Here is a 23,011-nt window from a genome sequence, read left to right as displayed (position 1 = left end):
TGTTTGTCGTTTTAATCTGATAAAAATATCTTTGAGAACAAAAAAAATGTAATGGTATGGTCCTGATCAGACAAGTGATTCTGTCTTGGGGGGGATTGGGAAACACAGCAAACCTTCTGGCCACAGCACATATTGATGAGCCATTCTTATGCTACCACTAGTGACACTGACCTTAACCAAATGCAAAACCAGTGAAAAAGAGGTCAGAAAAGATGAGTAGGGGGAAATTGTCAGTGGCTTCTACCTGTAAAACCATTCCTGTTTGGGGGTCGGCTCACTGTTGCCTCTCTAGTGCACCTGTTTCGACACCAAAGCAGCTGGAACTGATTAATAACTCCCTCTGCAACCTAACTGACTTGATGGTATACTCTGATTAAAAACTGTTGCAAGTTTTTGAGAAATGTATTTAAGTCTGTATGTATACTTTTGAGCCTGTTCAGATTACAGAAAATCCTAAATAATATCAACTTGTGCACCCAGTTTTTGTTTTTTCAAGTAATTCAATTTTTAAACATAACTGTATATGTACACACAGAGACACAGAATTTGCACAGCACTACAGTACGAGCTTGCTATAATGACAAAAGATACATCGATCTCGTAGAGCAATATTCAGGAGAGATCTTAGCCATTATTTCTTAGAACTTCCGAGTTGAGTTACAATGCCATGTCCCATATAATGGTAACGTACCTTCATATTTAGTCGAGTCATCTTGTTCCAATTCAATTCCTCATTTAGCACTACAGCTTTCTAATCCTACAAAACCTTCTATTTTATCAACTCTCTCTGCTTTTGAATTTTGCACAAGACATGTTACATGTGCTGTGTAGAGTGCTGGGGTTCCTAGTTGCACTGTCTTCCTTTGTGAAACCAGTGTATACAGCAAAGAGGAAGACGTGTAAAGCAGCTAAAGGAAGGCATCACAATGAAAGCAGAAGCAGAGTGGAACATGTTACAGGAAATGAATGCTTCTCTCATGCTGCTAGCAAAGGAAAGAAAGAAAACCCAGGTCTTATCTCTGTTCTGTCTAAACTGTGGTACTTTTTCAGTTGAATGAGTCCCAGTTAAGTAAAGTCTGTTCTCTTATGAGTAATGTTATTTACCGTTGTTGTTAACAGGAGTTTTTTATACTAATCTGTGGCTTTTCCTAAAAAGGACCCACGTTTTATATATGTATATATATATTTTTAAGTGATTGTTTTAGTAAGTAAACCCTGTCTGAGGCATGTTTTAATTACCACAGTCATATGTTTTAGAGATGCGCTGATTGGCTAGCCAGGGACCAGAAAATCCCCATTGCCAATGTCCTCAGCCCTTATTGGTGGCCAACTGGTCAGGCTCAGGTTGGTCTGTTTAATGTGCAACACACGATGCAGGCAAAAAGTAATGCACACACTCACAGCCAAAAATATTGCATTGAAGCTCCTCACTCTGAGTGAAGATGCAAAGTTCACCAGGGGTTCAGGGGTCAGCCATGAAAACATTGGTAACAACAAACCTAATCAAACAGTTTAATCCCCTTCACCCAGCTGACATGGACATTATAAAGATTAAAGAAAGGCAAATTGTCCAAAGCTAAAGCTATCCAAAGCTTAGAACCAGCCACAAGACAGCAGCCCCTCGATGTGCAAAAGATCAAATCAGGAGAATTATGGAAACAACTCAAAAATGAAAACGCAGAAGGCATCAACAGGTACTTAAATTTTGCTTTCCTACTCATTGAGCAATCACAGTACTTTTTACTGCAGCTGTCAGGTTTATGAGCCTGTGAAGGTTCCCCGTCATCCAGATCATGTTAATCTAAGGAGCTTGGAAAGAAAAGAGACTGGACTTCTTTAAGTTTCTTGAATATGTTACACCTCTCATCCAAGACACTTCTTCAGTTCTAAGCGCAACTGGCGGAGAGTCCAAGATATTTAAGCCCTATTGGGAGCAGCCAGTAGGCAGCAGATATTGACCCCTTAGTGCTCTGCATTTCCCCACACTTCTGATCTTTCTCCACAAGATGGAGCCATGGAACCAAAAAAAAACCACACACACACACGCACGCACGCACACACACACACACACACACACACACACACACACACACTTCAGCAATCCCAAAACTACAGAATATATTTTTCTGCAGTGGCTTCCACATTAATCTGGGAAGGGAATGGGAGATTGATGTAGATAAGGTACAAATATTTTATGATAGCTTTAGTCAAGATGAAAGAGAATGAGGGTTGTGGGAATGTCAAGCTAAAGTGCCTTTGGAAAGAATGCAGCCTAAAGAAGAGGGTGGTGAAAGAAGGGAGAAATGCGCTGACGTAACATCTCTACGGTGACTCTGTGTATCATGAGTAGCAAAGTCCTGTATGCAAAGGCTTGTGTGAAATCAAATCAGATGAGATGAAATCAACAGTCTGAAATTTGACCCAACTCTGTTGTTTTTTTCTAAAAATATTTAACTGTCATTTTATTTATATAATATTTAGAATATTACATACTTAATTTACTAACATATGGAAAGACAAAAATAAGGTGAAAGCAAAGCGTGAGAGCATAGCCCAGGCTTTTACCATGTAAAAGTTCACTAAACAACCCACTGCTTATGATCAAGAGAACTAAGGACTCGATTGTTGAATTAGGCGAAATACTTTACATCACTGAAGCTGTGGTTATCACTCATCTCAACCCTAATGAAGAAAGCTCAAAATCAACTCAACTTCAAGTACTTGTTGACTTCTAAAGAAGAGCAACAGAAATCTTCTTAACTGGAAACATCACAATGGGATGATCAAGGCCTAAGCCCGGAAAGCTCTGCAGAAGATGATTAAAACTGCCCAGAATATCATTGGCACCCATCAGTAGAAGCAGCTGGGTGTTTCCCATCCAAGAAACAGCACCCCAGCTACAAACTCTTGATTTTCTTTCCTCATATGGTAAAATTAAGAAGCTAATCCTCGACCCTTGATCCTGAGAAAGAATCTAATGACAAAGTATCTAATAATCTTGACAATAAAAACATAGCAATTTTTTACTGATCACCAGCAGCCTACTCTATTTGAAGATAACTTAAGGAAAACACAGCATACTGGTGTAAATCACAAATTACAGTGAAACTGACAGCTTTATAATTAAATTACATGAAGATATAAATTTATCCTATTATTGGATATACGGTAATATAAAAAGCTATAGGTGATTCAAGTCAGTGTTATTTATATAGTCCCGGATCACAACAACAGTTGACTCAAGGTGCCTAATGATTATATTATTCGATCTCATGACTGTCTCATACCACGTGTGCTGATAGCAATATCTTTAACCTAACCTAAACCAGAATCTAAACTGAACAAGTCAAAGGTCCCCATATTTCCTTGTTTTCAAAATATTACACTTTGTGCTCACAAAGGCAGACATACAAATGCACAAGAGAGGCGGAGAGAATTCAGGCAAGATGGAGTGGGTGGAGACAGGTGTCAGGTGATTTGTCACAGGATAGCAACATGAATGAAAGATAAGGTGTACAGATGGTAGTGAGACCTGCTATGTATAATTTAGAGACAATAGCACTAACAAAAAGAGCAGAGGCAGGGCTGCAGGTGGCAAAGTTGAGTATTTGTTGGTAGTGACAAAATTAAAAACGCAAAGATGATAATAATGCATACACAAACAGACATACACAGTTCTACATTTCAAAAGAAACAAAAAATACCCCATCTCAAATGAACATATTTCTTCACTCCTAAGCATGCGAATTCTGTTTGGCTACTGTAATTTCTGAGGCATGCATAGGCATAACAAAACAGCAGATGATGCCCTTTACACACTAAGAATCAGCTCCTGTAATTCATATCTGATCAAAGTGCAAGAGATATTGGGGCAGCAAAGCACAGGCCAGTGACTGCTGCCAAAACCAAACAAACAGCCTCATTGACTAAAACCCTCAGCATCATGAAAGCTAAAAGCATGTGTGGTTCAATGGAATGTATTGATGACATGTCAATGATGTCAGAAGAAATCAGGTTGCAGCTTCTGAACACATCACAATCCATAAAGGATTTAGGTTGTTGAAAGTTAACTTGGAAATGTGTTCAAAGAGCGAAAGGGTTCTTTGTTTATGTCAACTTCAGGCCTTCATGATAATTTTTTCCCTCTTTGGTGGGTGTATTTGGTGACATCTATGTACCAAGCCTCGTGCTGACACTTCACAAAGATCCGTGGGAGCACAATTCAATTTAGTACCAGCAAAAAGATGATCCTGAAATCAGCCGGCTGTGTTAGAAATGGTCATCAACTTTTCTACCCAATGATAGTGTCACAGCTTTGCCAATCTAACACAAAGGTAAGTGAAAAACAACAAAACAGTAAAAGGTTGCAATCATTTCAAAGCCACACAATTTACAAGGACAGAAAAACATCAAGTCTTCACAAGATTTTTTGCAGTATTTGCAGACATACACATACACAGCCGGGGAGGACTGCACAATTGTGAGCTTTTTTGTTATGCACAAAAACAACATTATTTTTTTATGTTTTATTTATGGAGCATTATTATTTAATAAATGCTGATAATTTATTTCAGAGTAATTTTTTCTTGTACATCTATGCTGTATGTTAATAAAAGTGCCTATGTGAGATTTGGGACACAGCTTTGACTAAGAACTCTCTTTTTGTTCTTACTTTATGGCTTTAAAAAACATATCAAGATATATATCTTATATCGCCATCCAGCTAAAGAATATCAAGATATGAATTTTGGGTCATATCACCCTAACTCCTGATATCACTCAACATTACTTAAGAGTTGAGCATGACTACAATTCATGAATTTACGAATTTACCAGGGAGTTGTGTGGCTCAGTAATCTGTAGTTTTGTCAAGTCTGAAAAAAGTTCCTGACAATATCATCAGGGTAACTCTGACTTGGACTGACGACAAAAAAATACAAAACAAAAAACAAAACACAGGGATATCAGGGATAAAAATCACAGTAGAGTACAGGTACAAGAATAAATTTTAAAAAAAGTTTCTATATGTGCAACCCTAAAACCTAAATTACATAATCACCTCCCCTAAGGTTTCCTAGATGCATTTCAAGGATGACTGACTCTTACAGAAAAAAGAGAGGTGGGATAGATTTTATATGACTTAAAGCTCAAACTCAACCAACATATTTCACATGATATTTCAGTAGTCTTTTGCATAGTTAAAAGTAAATACAATATCTGTAAATTACTAGATTGCTATATGCAAGCCATTAGTTAGGTGAACACACACACACACACCATAACTTATGACTGAATACCGTAGTGTACAATCAGGCTAATCCACTGTCTGCTGTGTTGGGCTGGCAGAAATCTCGGGGCTTAGGTCAGGAGAGGAAATTATAGATAAAACACAGAGGCACTCTGCCCATTTGGTCAAACAAAAACTGAAAAGCAGTTTTCATTGAGTGGCACAAATGTGGTCTTTTTAAGTGTGCATATATTTATAATAAACTTTTCTTTCTTTTTATTTTATTTTTTAAATGGGGCCCCGAGACCATAATTTAACCTGGCACTAGGTGAAAAACTGGAGCTCCACTTGAATCCACTCGAGTTTAACAAAAGTATGAGCCAGAGCATGTGCTTAGAGGTAAATGAAAGTGATTAATGTGACTGATTCACTCTGACCACATCTTCTACTGAACAACAGCTTAGTAGCCAAACCATGAAATCACTTATGTTTGAAACACCCCTGCCACACAGAATGGAGTGCAATTCATTGCAATCTATGTGGCACCAGTGCCTTGGTGAGTTCTATATCTCAAATACCACAAGACAGTATAAGACCCAAAAAACAAGGAGCATGCTTACATTTGTTGCAATGAATTCCTACTCTTGCATTTTGGGGGGTTTCATACAGGAAGTGTCTGCTGTCAAGAACAAAATAACTAAATGACTCATCAGAGCTAATGATCACAATGATATATACTTTGGTTGGCTTGACCTGCTAGTTGCTGCACAAGATAAAATGGAAAAGTCTCATGTGAATGACCACAGCAGACCCCGATGGCATGAACATGCTTTGCATCCATTATTTACACACACGTTTGCTGTTACATTACACACAGAGCTGGATCTCTCCCACTGCCAGCTCAACATACCAACAACAACCCCAACCACAGGACCCAGTGTAATTACTTAAGTCAGCGGGATTCCTTAAATAAAAAGAACACATTCAGTTAGAGTGTTACTTTTAATTAAGTATTATTGTATAGAGAGCATAGATCCTCATCAAAGTAGTGGTGATACACACTAAGACTGGGGATATTTCCTATATATTTGTGTTTTACTTTAGCTTGTTTCCAAGTCCACAAAATCATTTCAGTTTTAATTTCTTTTTAAAGTTTAGTTTTTGTTTAGATTTTCTTTTAGTTTTAGTGAACAATAATAGCGTTGACAGGGAAACATCCAAGTGTTTCAACGGAGACAGCATGTTTTGACCATGCTGCTGTGTCACTGTGCTTAGTGTGTAGAAAAAGGAGAGTGCTGACGGTGTGGTTTTCAGGCAGCAGCAGCACTAACAGAGACAGACCAAAACAAACTGTGGTATCAAACCAAGACATGGGCTCTGGCGGTGTGCTAATCCGCCACTTTTCTTTAACTCTTACACACATTTCTTACCTGCTGAGAGCTAGGTAACTGGCTTCCTCAGAAATGTGGTATTTATTTTAGCACAACAATATTAGCATTAACAATATCTCCACAGCAAGTCTGGAGCATGTTTGGACTTTTTTCATCCAGGGAATAGATCTGGTTCTTGGTAGAAGTTGAAAAAGGAAAAATGTTATGCAGAGTTCAAAGAGGAGTTGGGACAGGCTCTGGGTGGTAGGGAAGTTACCAGATGACCAATTATTAGGGCTGTTCGATATGACAAAATATATAGGATAATGAAATGAAAACATTTATCATTTCAAATTATACGCCATCTTTTGTTTCGTTTTGTCGCAAAATACACTGTTAACGCCAATATCTTTTTACTGGGGCACAGATAATACCAGCAAATCCAGTGAAGATGAGGCAGAACCAGATAGCTAAAAACAGAAGGACCAATCAAAACAAATCGAGGACCTTATTCCTAAACGACGGGCTACCTCTGTAGCATGGACATGGTTTGACTACGAAAAGTCTGACACGGACCACAAAACTGTGCTATGCAAATTATGTCGCAAACCGGTCCCCACCTCAGACTCAAACACGGCAAACCTCTTCTACCACCTATGCACGAATCACACGATAGAGTATGGAGTTTACGGATGGGAAGCAATAAACAGCCATCAGGTCCTCAAAATAAACCTTAAAACAGGCTGTTCTAAACGTTAGAACAGGCTTTTCCCCGCAGCACGCAATGTAATAAACACTCACAAAGAAAATGGCGGCCGTTACAACTTATGTCTAAAAATTAGTGCTGCCAGCATTAATCTTGTTAAAATGACGTTAACGTTACAACCGCATTAATGCAGATTGCCAGTGCATGTGGCTGCTCAGCATCAACACCTTAGTGCGGTTAGCTCGTTAACACGCTAGCACAGATTACCCCATGCGTGGGGCTGCACGGCCTCAACGCGTTAGTGCAGTTAGCTCGTTAACACATTAGCACGGATTGCCCATGCGTGGGGCTGCACGGCATCAACACATTAGTGCGGTTAGCTCGTAAACGTGTTAGCACCGTGCAGCCTCACGCACGGGGTCCACGCTAACTCGCAAATTTTCTCCAAACACCACTTCTCTGTAGCTTTCAAACCCAAACATGGTCCACCCGAAGGATCTGGTCCCCTGGGACAAACAGAGTAATATAGTCCATGCTGTTAAGTGCCAGGAGGAATGACATGATATATACATCCGGGAAACTACAAAACCTCTGACTAAGCTGATGGCACAACACAAAAGAGCTAACTTGTCAGGCCAGGACTCCACTGTCTATTTACACCTACAGGCCAGTTGTCAATATTTCAATGATGAGGATTCACATCGTGCAGAATAAATACTCTTATTGATACTTTATGCAAGGAATATTTAAAATAATATGTTATAAATGCAGAACTTGGCAACATGGTGGTGTGCACCCTCGCCTCACAGCAAGAAGTTCAACTTCACCAAGGCCAAGGCCTTTCTGTAGGCTGAGGCCATATACTTTTTTTTGTTGCTGTAGTCCATATTAAGGCTTACTCAGGGAAAGCAAAGTAAGTATTTAAGCCCTTGTTTACTTCTACAAGAATTGAACATTTGTTATTAGTGAGACGAGCATAGCCAAAAGCATGCCAGTCTCCCAGATTTTTTCAAATACATTGCTGGCATAGTTTGTTTATTTATTTATCATTTAATCTCTTGTATTTTCAGTACTTTAAATTAAATATAGGCTTTCAATGACTTACAAATCATTGAATTCTGTTTTGACTGACAGTTTTTCTTCCAATTTACCTCATTCTGAAGCTTCATGCAAGATCTTGATTTGTGGCGTGAGGATGATCATGAGATTTCAATCTGGGTGAACTGCTTATAGCATCCAAATGTTTGCCAGCTTTTCTGCAGACATAAACAGGATGATGCTGAAACACACTTTAAACGTGGACTCGTCTATTCAGGGTACCTTCTTCCAGTAGTCTACAGTTATGTTTTTATGCTCCCTAGCAAATCTCAGGCATTTCTAGGTACAAACAGGGCTTAATAATGACTTCTTATAAGCCATTTTTACATTAAAGCCTTGTTCATTCAGTCATGTGCTTATTCATTCTTAAGATCTCTCAGACCCTGATTATGGCCATAGTACCCTGACCACGAACTTGTCTGAGCTCACAAGCTAAGTAGGGTCAAGTAGAAAAGTGGTATAAAAGAAGCAGTCCATTTACCTGATCTAGACGTATTTATCTGAGATGGAGCTCTGGCTCTAGTACTTAAAATCTTGAGGTGCCAGATATCTGCTTCAGTCGGCTTTCTGCCTCTTCCTTACCGCAAGTATCAGTCTTGGCAATCCACTCCAAAGCATACTTGATCAAACTGTGAGAACCCTCGAACATCTACAAGTGCTTTAACACAGACTCCTCCCTTTTTCACCATTTTGAACAGAAATGCCGCATTTCAAACTGAATTCACGTTTTTATACCTAAATTTGAACCAGCACACTAGACTTGACTTTGTGAAGTCAAAAGTAAGTAAATAAAGAAAAAATATTATTTCCATAGTCCAAGTTCCTTAAACTACCATGACCTGGATGACTGAGAACCTATACAGACATATTTAGATAATCCTTTTCAAGAACCAATGTCAGAATATTAATTTAAAAAATGTATGAATTAAGAATTTAATAAAATATCATATTCAACCACTAAAATAAATTTTTCTATTCAAGAATGCAACTAAATAAATGCAATTTGGCGTCGTTATTAAGAAAATAATAATGTGCTTTTCAATTTGTCTTATTTTTTTTGGCAAGCAGTACATTTTAAAAAATTATGGATAACAACAATAGTTACATTTTAGCATTATTCCAATTAAGGAGCATATGCACGTAGTGCAACCATTACAGAAACAAAAATATCCGGGTAATTACCAATAATGTTAAGTAAAGGCAACTGTGACACACTGATGTAAAGTTATGCACCGCCATTAAATGTGTGCTCCAACCATCACTTATCACAAAACTTAAAACTTGTCCTACGGCATTCCAGTCTACTGGCTTGTCAGTCCTCATCAGTTGAATGTTGAAACGTTAAAAGACCTATTTATTGATGTTGCAACATCTTTGTATGTGGTGTTATTAGCATTAGCTCTTTTGAAAGAGAAATACCCATCCATTTATGTGTAGTTGGATTAATTCATACCAGTTTCCGGGTTATACACAATCCGAATTTCTGATGGCTCTTACACACGGCCTCGTTTTTAATAGTTAGGTATGATGTCTAGACAAGATAATAACGATCTTGTAGCAGCACCCGTCCGTGGTTTTATGGCTGGTTAATGCCATAGTAGTTGTATCTGAAAACACTCTGTCCACTGCTTGTTAGCCATGACTTGATGTGATGTACATGGCTAAAAGCTTTTGATACATCTTCATTTTTTGCTCTGCCTAGAAGTACACAAAGAACATTTTATTTCCTTTGGTGTGATTAGCTTTTTATCTTCAAGAGCAACTGCAGTATATATTTTTTTTATGTATACATGCATGTACAGTACTGTGCAAAAGTTTTAGGCAGATGTGAAAAAAATGCTATAAGAAAAGAATGCTTTCAGAAATATAAATGATTATTTATTGCCCCCAAGTGTATTCTGCAGCAGGACAACAACCCCAAACACACAGCCAAAGTCATTAAGAACTATCTTCAGCGAAAAGAACAACAAGAAGTACTGTAAGTGATGGCATGGCCCCCACAGAGCCCTGATCTCAACATAATCAAGACTGTCTGCATGAAGAGACAGAAGGATGTGAGGAAGCCAGCATACACAGAGGATCTATGCTTAGTTCTCCAAGCTGTTAACAACCTACCAGCCAAGTTCCTTCAAAAACTGTGTACAAGTGTACCTAGAAGAACTGATGCTGTTTTGAAGGCAAAGGTGGTCACACCAAATATTGATTTGATTTAGATTTCTCTTTTGTTCAGTCACTGCATTTTGTTTATTGATGAAAACAAATGATTAACACTTCCATTTATGAAAGCATTAATTAGGACACTGTGTTTGTACAGAACTACTGTCAGCTTTAACACAGTCTTAGTCAATGATCCCGAGTCCATTATTCTGGATTCCAGATGTTTAGATCATGCTGAATAACAACGTGCGAAAAAAGTTTTTTTAAATACAGCGTGTAAAACCATCATAGAAAACAGTTTACCATACAGAAAACCATACAGCAAACTGTTTTCCAAGATGTTTTCTAAGCCATATGAACCCATCAAGTTCCTTCCCTCCTCCATCAACCCTGATCCTCAAAAACTCATTCCTCTTCCTCCACAAGAGATTCTCGGGAGGATAGGGTCAGGAAGTGGCCTATTTGTTCGAAAACAGATTCCACAAATACCAAAGTGAGACCTAAAGGGAAGACGTGCTTTCCGTTGCTTTTAGGCAGCCTGTTAAGACAAGAAAAGACGGCTTCTTACTACTTTAGCCTCCAGTCTCTCTCACGCTCCACCCAGCCCTCTTATTTCAGACCTTTTCAGTTTTTATTCCTGCTGTTAAAATCTTATGTGAATAATATTTACTAGTTAGCAGGTTTACTTAAACATTTCCATGCTGCATGTTATCCTACTTAACAGGGTGTGGCTGTAAATAGCTGAGATAATTATGCAAAAGTGTGCCAAATACTAAAGATGTAAGCTTCTTGGCAATGGCAATTACATGACAAGTTAAGGCATTCTTTCTACTTAATATATGCTTACATCAATAATAACACTACTTGAACACTTTTTAGGGGGAATATGGATTTGAGATGGAAAAATGAGGAGCGCAACATGGAACTAAGGAACTCATCCAAGACAAAAACTTGACATATCACTGTTTTCATACGTGTTTATAATAGAACACCACAGACGTCATTGTGTCTTAACAGTGTCATAGGCCAACATTCACTTTTCTTCAGCTGACTGAGAGGATGTGCTAATTTTATCAAGTGTCTCTCTGTAGTTCAGTTACATTTCATTGCAAACTAATGTAATATAATAATGCCTTAAGCACATTATTCCATAACGAATCATCCCGCTTTAATGTGCGGGACCTCTGTTAAATATGATATGAAGACATGTTAATGTAAAAGATGTTTGCATATTATTAAGATATCAAATAATAACATCTAAAAAAAATATATTAAATTGCGACTTAAAAATGTGGGGCTTTGTGTCATGCATTATGAATGAGGCAAGTTGTTTGAAAAAAGGCGAACAAGGGAAAAGAAAAGGCTTATACTGAGTTGTAGGGCTGGGCTATATCATACCGTTTACGGTAATACCGGTGTAATGTTGGGCAACGATAGGAAAATGACATATCGCGATAGAATATGGGTAAAACGCACATGCGCCAGTGCCTTTGTTTACATACGCACATGGCTGCGACGCAGAATGAGAAGAGCGAAAGTGGATCGTTGAATGAAACAGATGAACCAGAACTGGTTTGTAAAAATGCTGCAACTTCAGTGGTGTGGAACTGGTTTGGCTTTCGTCCGTCAGATATACAACAAAGCACTATTTTTGGTAGAGCATGCTAGCGGGCCGTCATTATTACCGTGTTGTTTGGAAAATACGGCACACTTAAAATCAATCCTTTGATTTTTCAGAAAATCGACAGTGCCCCTTATAATCCCGTGTGCCTTATGTATGAACTCTGGTTGTGTTTACTGACCTCGAAACGATTTTATGTACACGGCGCTCGAAAATCTGTCAAATGTTTCAGTACGACTTTGCTAAGCTACGAAGCCGCACCGCTTGATGGACTGTCGGAGCGTTACGGCTATCGTAGGCAGGAGCCTCGGAGTGATACGTACTGTGCTTCAACATAAGTGTTTGTATAACCTCTTTTTAAGTTTTGTGGATATTATACATGGTTATGCTGAGGATATGTCGGCCAATTTCCACTGGAAATGCCTTTTGGTTAAACTGTCAGCAAGGATTTGCATTTGCACTGCAAATTTTTATATAACTTTAATGCACTTAAAAAGCTGCTTGTGTAAGTGCAAAATACATTGATGGGTTGTTGTTGTTTTTTGCACTAATAAAGTTGTAGAGTTGTAAAGTATTTTGTCTAGTGTCAATTATATCGTCAGTTGTGTCGTTATCGCAGATTTTCAAATGTATATCGTGATAGACATTTTTGGTCATATCGCCCTGCTCTACTGAGTTGTATGAGAGGCTGGACACTGACAAAGAAGAAAGGATGCTTTTTAGCTTGATGGGCAGCAGGTCAGGGTGACCGAGTAAGCCAAGAGAAGAACTTTGGTACTGTATCAGGAAACTAGATGTGGTACAGAAGTATGTGAGGGTGGTGCAGGACATGTATGTGGACATCGAGACAATGGTCAGGTATGCCTTAGGAGTGACAGATAAGTCCCTTTTCCACTAGTACCTACTCAGATCGACTTGCAATGGTTTTAAAGGTTTTCCATTAGGCATAGTACCTGGTACTGAAATACTACTTGCTCGGCCATGGTTCCAAAGTGAAAAAATTAAAACCACCATTTTTGAAACCCAGCAACGATAGAAAAGCTTCAAAAAAAAAAAAAAAACCCAACACAGTGGCCCGTGACTCTGACGAAAAGCCACAGACCAAGCAGCAGATATATCCACACCCCGACGTCCACCTTTGTTGTAGCGTTCGTATCTAACGCTAATCAGGTCACAAGATGCTCAGCCACATTGCTATAGCGATGACCACACACATTATAAAATAATCATAAAATAAATAAATTACCTTAACGCTTTGCATTGTATTTGATGCACAAGCAAAATGTGACTAGGTGGAGAGACACTGTTCAGTTCTCACACAGAAGACCCCACCCCCTCCTGGTGACCAGGTGATGACTCTGTCCCCGGACAGCGTGAGGAGATCCCTCAGCAGGATCAATGCACGTAAAGCTCCGGGTCCTGACAACATTCCTGGTCGTGTACTGAGAGACTGTGCAGTGGAACTCACTGATGTCTTCACAGACATCTTCAACATATCACTCATCCAGGCTGTCGTCCCCACATGTTTTAAAGCCACCGCAATCATTCCGGTTCCAAAAAAGTCATCTCCCTCCTGCTTTAATGACTACCGTCCTGTTGCACTTACTCCCATCCTGATGAAGTGCTTCGAATGACTAGTCATGCAACACATCAAGACTGTCCTGCCCCCCTCCCTGGATCCCTTCCAGTTTGCGTATCGGCCCAACCGCTCAACCGATGATGCCATCTCCACTGCACTCCACTCGGCACTCACACACCTGGACAAAAATGACTCATATGTTCGAATGCTGTTCATAGATTTCAGTTCAGCATTCAACACTATAATCCCCCAACAGCTCACTCAAAAACTGGTCCAGCTGGGGCTCAACACCTCACTGTGCAACTGGCTGTTGGATTTCCTCACCGGAAGACCTCAAGCAGTACGGGTCGGCAGTAATACATCCAGCACCATCATTTTAAACACGGGGGCCCCGCAGGGATGTGTGCTGAGCCCCCTCCTCTTCACTCTGCTGACCCATGACTGCACTCCATCATACAGCTCCAACCTCTTCATCAAGTTTGCGGACGACACAACGGTGGTGGGTCTCATTAGCAACAGGGATGAGACCGACTACAGAAGTGAGGTGAGACGCCTGGCCACGTGGTGTGCTGACAACAATCTCTCTCTGAATGTGGAGAAGACGAAGGAGATTGTTGTGGACTTCAGGAGAATGCACACCCAACATGCTCCTCTGACCATTGACGGAGCGTCTGTGGAGAGAGTGAGCAGCACCAAGTTCTTGGGTGTGCACATCACAGAGGATCTCTCCTGGACGTACAACACCACAGCACTGGCCAAGAAATTACAGCAGCGTCTCTCCTTTCTCCGCAAACTAAGAAGAGCAGGAGCACCAGCCCCCATCATGTACACTTTCTACAGAGGCACCATCGAGAGCATCCTGTCGAGCTGCATCACTGTGTGGTTTGGAGCCTGCAATGCGTCCTGTCATAGAACCCTCCAACGCATAGTGAGAGCTGCAGAGAGGATCATTGGTGTCACTCTCCCCTCCCTCCAGGACATTTACAGCACCCGTCTCACTAAAAAATCCCTTTGCATAGCGGCTGATCCCACGCACCCAATGCAAAGCTTCTTCAAGCTGCTGCCATCGGGGAGGAGACTGCGGAGTCTCCGGGCCAGGACCAGCAGACTGAAGGACAGCTCCATCCATCAGGCTGTCAGGAAGCTTAACTCCCTCCCGATTCTGCCCCCTCTCCCCTCTCTCCTCCACGGTCCTACTGAACTCTGTCACACACACACTCTCTAACTCACTCACTGGCCTGCACCAGTTACCAGTCACTTTGTGGAGCATTGGACTGCCACTACCTCATAAGACTTTGTTGTTACACTATCTCTTACCGTACATTACCAAATCTCCATTTGCACTATTTGCCCATTTGCACTACTCTGCCTGGTTTGCACTCAATGTCATTTACTCATTATATTGTATATTGTATAGCTTTCTTGTTATATGTAAAAATTGTATTGTATTTATTTATTTAAATTTTACTTTTTAATTATTTTACTTGCATTTTTAATCACTCTTATATTTAAATGTTCATTTGCTATTTTATCTAGGGATTGAGAGTAACGTAGTTTCTATTCTCTGTATGTCCTGTACATGTGGCAGAATTGACAATAAAGCTGACTTTGACTTTGACTTTGACTCTCAAAGAAGGCAAACTTACAAATTCAGCAAGAGACCAATTAATTATTTCGCCCTCTATACAATTAAAACATCACTATCTTAGCGCCTAATGAGCCTTAACATAGAAAGAAAGCCATCAGTAAAGTAGGAAACCCTAATACAGAGACAGCCAGTAAAGACATTTGAAAGCCAGATCCAATCAAAGACAAAATTCAAAAAGATAGGGAGAAAAACAGCGGGAAGTAAACAGACTAAAAGGACATCCCCTTGTTTAGTAGAACGGGAACTAACTCAGTCACTTGTTTCAAGTCTTACTGAATATAACATGACAATAACAATTGACAATCAATCAATATAACAATTTGATAGTCCCTTTTAGATCGAAAAGGATGATAAGGCAGGATATCCTTGACCAGGCGACTGGCAGGTCAAGACACTATGAGTGTGCCAAACTTCTTAGCTGTTACCAGCTGTGGCGGCATGGCTGCCACTGTTTTCATGCTTTGTATGCTTGTGTGTGTAATAGAGTCATCAGGACACAACATGGTAAGAGACAGAAGCTCTGGCTTCTGAGCAGGAAAATGCTGCTCAGAGTATAATTGGATAAGAGGCTTACTTTGTGTCATGTTAGGGGCTTTCCATTATGGCAGCAACTGGAAACCATTAGAGCAGCCCTTCAAAGGGTCAGCCAGGCTGGTCAGTGTTTCTCTCTGTGGACTGGTGTTCCCAGTGCAATGTAAATACATAAGAGCGAAGACACCACTAATGTTTCTTTGATGGTTTTTTAGTAATATCAGTAAATGCTCAAAATGACCAGCAGAAAAGTTCATTTCGAAAAAACAACTGACAGAAGCTTTGACATCAGCTGACCCAGCTACTGTGTCTGGCCTTAGTTTAAACATATGGCTATGATTGTACTATGTGTTGTTTCGTTTCCGAAGATATCCCCGTGCTTTTTTAAGAATATCCTGTCTATGCTGGTCACAGCTAAAACAATAGTGCATCCTGTCTGCCTGCTTCCAAGTCCTGATCAAGTCTTAATGTGTTCATACTTGTGTTGAAGACTCATTGCACCAACACACCTTAGCTTTAAAAATATGTTTAAAATATGCAGAAAAGCCAGCAGCTGCTGTTGGAATTGGGAGTGTGACTTGGCAACACTTTATCAAGATTGAATGATGGGCCCTTTGTCAGCTTGCCTTTGTTTAACCCAAGTTGGTGATATCAATTAAAGTGAACAAAGAGACACAGAGAGGCCTGCTGTTTAACATACATAAAAAAAAATCAACAAAACGGATCATTCTGTGTTGTGCAGAATGTTTGCGTACTTGACCAAAGATTGTCTATACACTTAAAACAAAGTTCCCTCCGGTGTACACTTCCTGTTTGCTTCATGAAAACTTTAGAAGTTCCCCACATGACACAAGTAAGTCCTTATCCAGTACTCAGAGCAGCATTTTCCTAACAAACAGCCACTGTAGAGAAAGACCTCCTCAGTTAGCCACTGCCTCTGTCTCCTGTTTAGAAAAAGGCAGCATGGGCTGCACAGTCACTCCCTGCATCCCAGAGGAGATGAATTCCATTGTGGGAGTAGGGGATCAGAGTCTCTTTCAGCCTGACTGTGTCACAAGGACTCTTGATCCAAAGCCAAACAAAGTCCTCTGATACTGCCAACTATGCCCTGATCGGGACACTGAGCCCGCTGGAGTAAACTCAGATGCTGTTAAAGCCAGGTATCTATACAATTAGCGCAAACTGAATGTAAGATTTTCAGCTACAAAGTATTACAACTGTTCAAGGATCCAAATATAAAGCAGAATCAAACAAAGGGGGGGATCAGCAAAATATTACCATCTTTACTTGTCTAATCATTGCAATTCTACTCAGCGGGTTATTGAAAATGTTGTTTTGTACATTATGACAGCTAAACATGCAATCATCAATACAAGTTTCATTAACACTGCGTTCAGTTTCCATTAGCATACGAGGTGGATTTTCAAATTAAAAGCTTAACAGAAAATACACAATTATGCCCAGTGAATCACCGTTACAACCTACATACTGTTAAACATCTGTGAAGTGTTGACAGTAGTTTAAATTGGTAAATGTGACAGGAAAGAATTAGTAAATGAAAACAGTAATTCTGTCAACGAAAAGCTATTGAGCCGTACGATATCGAGTCAGTGGTTGTACTGATGAACTCAGTGCTGTGTAAACACACATTATGCTGAGTGTATCAGCACTTCAGGTAAAAATGAAGGAAAAGCTGACTTTGCAGAAATGGAAGTCTGTGCCAAGCTGCTGCTGAGGAAGGGCTCTGTAAAGGCTAAAACCTAAAAATACATCAATCATCTAGCTACACCCTCACCACTAAGGTCAGCATTTTCACCTGCCTTTGCCAGATGACAGCAGTCAAAAATGACTGAAAATGTAAGATCAGAAGGTCATCAGAAGGGTTTAGAGGCTGCAGAAGAAACCTCACACAGAAGCAGGAAGAACAAACTAAACAAAAAGGTCCAGAACATTCTTGTTGTAAAAAAATATATATTATTAACTTGGGTGTGGTAAGGGTTAGGTAATTATAATAAAATCAAAAAGGGTTTAGTCAAGAAAAAGAGGCAGAGTAAGAAAATTCTGTTTAGAGCCTTTTCAGTGAGTTTGAAATGAGTGGACAAAAATATAATTTCAAACCATGAAAGGGAAAATAAAAGTCATCTTTGCTATGTTCAATCAGCAGCACAAAACGTATGTTTTAAAGAAAGTTTTAATCTCCAGGCTTCTACTAACAATTAACTTATAAACTAGAAAACAATGAGCAATTGATAAAGAATAATATAAGCACAGGAACACCCAAATTGTACATCTCGGCAATAGAGACAATTACTCTGTACTTTTTACATGTTTGAAAGGTGCATGGCTTTTCAAAATCAAAATATGCAGAACTGACAAAAAGGTTGTATGCCACTGCTGATCACCAACAAAGCAATATATAAGTGGAAGAGGTCCTTACCAGTCTGGCCTCCCTGCGCAGCCCCTCGGTGTTCCTCAGCCAGAAGCGACTCAGCTCACTTAACTCCAGTATTGGCTGCACCTTCAGCCTCACCGTGTCTCCTGACTGACGGATCATCTCCACTATCTCGTCTCGACTCTTATTCTCCACATTTCGTCCGTTTATCTCCACCAGCCTATCGCCTGGCACCAGGCCCAGTGCCAGGTCCTTAGTGCCTGCACCAGGCTCTGCAAAGTGAACCACACGTCTGTACACCCCTCCATCAGGGCTGCGGTCCAGCATTGTAGTGCGACGCAAAGAAAATCCAAAGTCACCAGTGTTACGGCGCTGGAGTTCCAGTTCACGGGTTTCAGGTGGACTTGGAGCAACCACAGCTGGCAGCTGGAGTTGTGCAGGGAAGGTTTTATCGACCACTTCGGGAATGCAGATTCTTTTGGGGGCTTCTGCTCCAGGCTGCTGCTTGAGGCTGTGCTTGCGGAGCATGCTGAAAACTTTACTCTCCACCTGTGGGGATGGGGCAGCAGAATTCTGGCCTGAAGGGGTGGAGCCCTCTGAAGGGCTCTCCTCTTTGCTTCTCTGGGAAAAGGAGAAGCGTTTCATCATCTGTGTAGAGTTCTGCTTGGCAAGTGAACCAAAGTGAGCAACTCGATCTCGCACTGAGCTGCGTTGTCCATCCTGTCCTCCTCCACCCTCACCCTTCAGATCATCATTGGAGCTGGCAATGCTTAGTTGGTCATCCAGGATCATGCTGCTTCGGTTACTCAAGCCATCTAATTCAATGTCAGTGAGGGGGAGATCACTGGTGCTGGCCACTTTGATGGGAATGGGGTTGGAAATCTCAAGCTTGTTCCTAGATTCCCGCTTCGACTCCCTCTTCAGGTTGAAGAAACCACGGCGCATGCTCATCTCCTCCAGACTGCGCAGCTCTGCTGCAGACATCCTCTCCTTTTTCTCCTTCTTCTCCTTCTCCTTTTTCTTTAGATTAAACATTGTGGCACTAAATTAACTTAGTGTTCCCTTTTCGGCTGAACTGACTTCAGGTCAGGTGTGTTTGCTATGATCCAGCGAGGAAAGGCTAAGAATTAAAAAAAGAGAGAGACAGAGAGAACAATTTCTGTTAAACTGCTAAATATTACAGTAACTGCTCTCCATGCACACCAGTGCGTGTCCATGAGTGTATTTAGTGGTATATGTGACTGTTATATATTGCGATGTTGGTATTTTAAAATATTATACATCACTGGTTTGTGCATAAAGTAGGAATATTTGTTGTAAACTAGTTCTGTAATTGTGGCAATTTATGAATTTAAGTGATAATTTCTGAATATATAAGAGACATGAATTGTCCGGTTATCGGATCAGATGGCGATGTTAAACGTTATTTGGCTTGTTGATGACTGCACTGACATTCTGAGTGGACTGTTATGCAGGTGTGACATGCCTAGCACCTAGAAAAATGTGCTTGTGCGAATGGGTGTGAATGGGTGAATGCACAAGTTGTGTAAAGCGCTTTGAGTGCTCAGAAGAGTAGAAAAGCGCTATATAAGAACCAGTCCATTTACCATTTTACCATTTACCTAATAGCCAGAAATCCCTAATTGGCTGAATCTTACTCAATGTGTATATATGCGCAAACGTGTATGAACACTGTTTCTTTGTACCTGACGAAGGTCACACAGACCAAAAGGTTGTAACTGAATAAAAAATTAAGGTAAGCAGGACAGTGTGCGGCTGTAACAGCGATAATGAAAGAATAATGATTCCCTAATGTTTTCACACACCTAGAACAGTCAGACAGGCTAAGAAAATTGCCTTTTCTCATTAATGTCACAATTAAATAATATAAACAATAATTATTATCAGTATTATTGAAGTCTTCGGACTGTGGGAGAACATGCAAACTCCACACAGAAAGACTCTGGCCTGTTGGTGGAATTGAAGCCAGGACCTTCTGTGGTTACCAACGTGCAGTTAGAGGGGTTAGGTCAACTGGTAAATCTAAATTGCCCATAGGTGCAAATGGTTGTGTGCCTCTATGTGTTAGCCCTGTAATGGACTGGTGACCTGTCCAGGGTGTACACTGGGATAGGCTCCAGCTCCCCCGTGACCCTGACAAGGATAAACGGAACAGAATGGATGGATGTATTATTATTATTATTGCTAGTGGTGGCATAATCTGACAACAGACATTTATACTGTCTCATAGTTACATTTTTATATCACTTCTCAGCCTCAACAGTTTAGCAGCACTTTCTGTATTGGAATATGTTTTGTAGTCCCACATGTTTTGTCTGCTTTGTTTCATGATTCTGCCTGCTTATTTAATGGATTTTTTACCACTGTATTGTTGCATATAGTTAAAAATGTCCGTAATTACACACATAATTTTACAACTATTAAAATGCACAGACCAGATCTAAAACATTTTTTTAAGCTGGCATCAAACGTCTAAGCAAACCTGATTGTTTGCATAGAGCATATGTGTAGACAACCTTGCAAAAAAAAACAGACCTACATCCCTGAACACTTCTAGTATTCTTACATTAAAGAAGCCCACTGGAGAAGCTTGACAAGACCATTTTTGTAAGCCTCACAAATAAGGTAAAGTCCTGCCACAAACTGAAAAGTCCAGGCAGGCACATCCACATGGTTCAGCCTGGTTCTTATAAACTGCTGGGTAATACACAGAGATTCTTATTTACAAAAAATAAAAAAACCTCCTACTATTTTAACTGTGGAATAGGTGAATTATGTCAATGATTTCTCCTGCTAAGATAAGTCCGGATTTCCAGCAAAAAAGGTCATTCAGCTGTTATAAAAACCTAATCAGGCAAGAGCCTAAACTGTCAGTTATGAAGTAGTCATATGCTCAAAGGTGTAACAGAATAGCACTGAAAACATCACAGCTATTTATATCTATACAGCAAAACTACCGTGGTAACGTGTTGTACAGATTTACATATAGTGTTTAGCAACACAGTATCAAATAACCAATTTGCCAGAACAGTAAAGGTTTCCTTAACAGTCCGCTCAGATTATTACCTTCTGTCATCTGTAGCCAAAATAAACGAAGAGCGTCTGCACTAAGAGTAGCGTTAGGTCCTATATGCACTGGTTAAGGAATGCTAAAACGCTAAATGGCTTAAGAGTTTTAAGTTGCCTCCCTTTTATCTACTTGGCTTCTGCGGTTAAATCGACACTAATACTTAACCACTAACGTAAACAAAGCGTATTTGTCAGCCGCACTTCTCATTAAGCGTGAAGTCGGGGACAAAAGCATGACAGAGCTAAAATAAGTATAGCTTCTCAGCTACATTAGCTAGCCGAGCTACTGCTTTGTAAATGAAGGTAATGTTACCTAATAATCAAAATCTCTTGTTTTATGCTATTCCAAATGAGAACGCGCCAAAAACACAAGGTTACATATTTTATGTATTTTTTTTTCACTTTTCATTTAGCGTCTAGCTAGCTAACTAGCCTAATTGGCTCAGGTCACAGCCTCAGTTCTTTGCCCTCATTTTGGTAAAGCAAATCCTGGAACACTCTGGGATCCTATGAAAATCATTCAGTCAGCCCCACTGACTGCCTGTCCGTCTCAGCACAGCTGCCTTAACACTAAATGTGCCTTCTCAGTAGAAGCACATCTTATTATAGGAACAGATACTCACAGCTTTCCAATACTTCAAACGAAGCCTCGCTAGTCCCTTGTTAATGGGTGTAGCTCGGCTTGTAGGGAACAGAAACAAGCTTTCAGGCTCTGGTTGTGATAGCAGGCTGCTCCCAGTCCAGCTCTGAAGCGTCAATACTGTATCTAAAACGCGGTCAACCTACTCCCCCTTCTGTTCATACAGTGTAACCAGGTACACTACTGGAAAGACGGTTTTTAATTGTGAGTTGTGTATTTAAACTGTACCACTGTACCACAGTATTTGTGCACAGCAGTCGATTATCTTGTTAATAATTCTACTTGTTCACTATGTACGACTCTGGATAATGTAACTCCAGTTAAAAAGAAAGCCTGGGAGAATAGTTTGCTGCTTTATAAAAATAAAAAAAAAAGCCCTCCATAAAGCCAGAACATCTTACTATTCATCACTGATGGAAGAAAATAAGAACAACCCCAGGTTTCTCTTCAGCACTGTAGCCAGGCTGACAAAAAGTCAGAGCTCTGTTGAGCCAACCATCCCTTTAACATTAACTAGTAATGACTTCATGAATTTCTTAACAAATAAAATTTTAACCATTAGTGAAAAAAATACTTGGAATCATTTCACAGATATAACATTATGTACGGCTACTTTCAATACCATTGTTATTTACTTTACTATAACAATGGTATTACTATTGTTTAATTACTGAGTTCACTTCAGTAATTACATCCTCCAAACCATCAACATTTGTGTTATGTAATGTTTCTATCTTAAATATGATCGACCTATCTCTAATAATTAGCTATGTAGCACAGGTCTTTAAGCTGTAATTAAATGAAACCATTAATTAAACCAATACTTAAAAACCCATCCCTAGACCCACCGGTCTTAGCTAATTATAGGCCGATCTCCAACCTTCCTTTTATCTCAAAAATTCTTGAAAGAATAATTGTGTAAAAAAAAAAAAAAAGCCGACTAATCATTTGC

General features: G+C 40.0%; 1 protein-coding gene across 9 annotated transcripts in view; it reads right to left on the bottom strand.

Moving 5' to 3' along the window:
* myo18ab (myosin XVIIIA b) overlaps nucleotides 1-22,152 on the bottom strand; it is a 127,945-nt gene extending 105,793 nt beyond the window's left edge. For 6 of the 9 annotated variants that reach the window (XM_082502109.1, XM_082502113.1, XM_082502111.1 and 3 more), the window contains exons 1-2: nucleotides 22,043-22,149; nucleotides 18,375-19,449 (exon numbers count right to left, since the gene is read on the bottom strand). In XM_082502109.1, the coding sequence (XP_082358235.1) occupies nucleotides 18,375-19,364 (990 nt within the window). In that variant the 5' untranslated portion in view covers nucleotides 19,365-19,449; nucleotides 22,043-22,149. Of the gene's footprint in view, nucleotides 1-691; nucleotides 857-18,374; nucleotides 19,450-22,042 lie in introns of those variants that run through there. The other 3 variants (XM_082502105.1, XM_082502110.1, XM_082502108.1) reach the window with 3 other exon arrangements.
* Between the last annotated feature and the right edge of the window lie 859 nt (nucleotides 22,153-23,011).

The sequence above is a fragment of the Aulonocara stuartgranti genome, assembly GCF_965226115.1.
Source record: "Aulonocara stuartgranti genome assembly, chromosome: 14".
Lineage (NCBI taxonomy): Eukaryota > Metazoa > Chordata > Actinopteri > Cichliformes > Cichlidae > Aulonocara > Aulonocara stuartgranti.
Note: the sequence above shows the minus strand (reverse complement) of the source record. Positions and strands in the feature narration are given on the sequence as shown.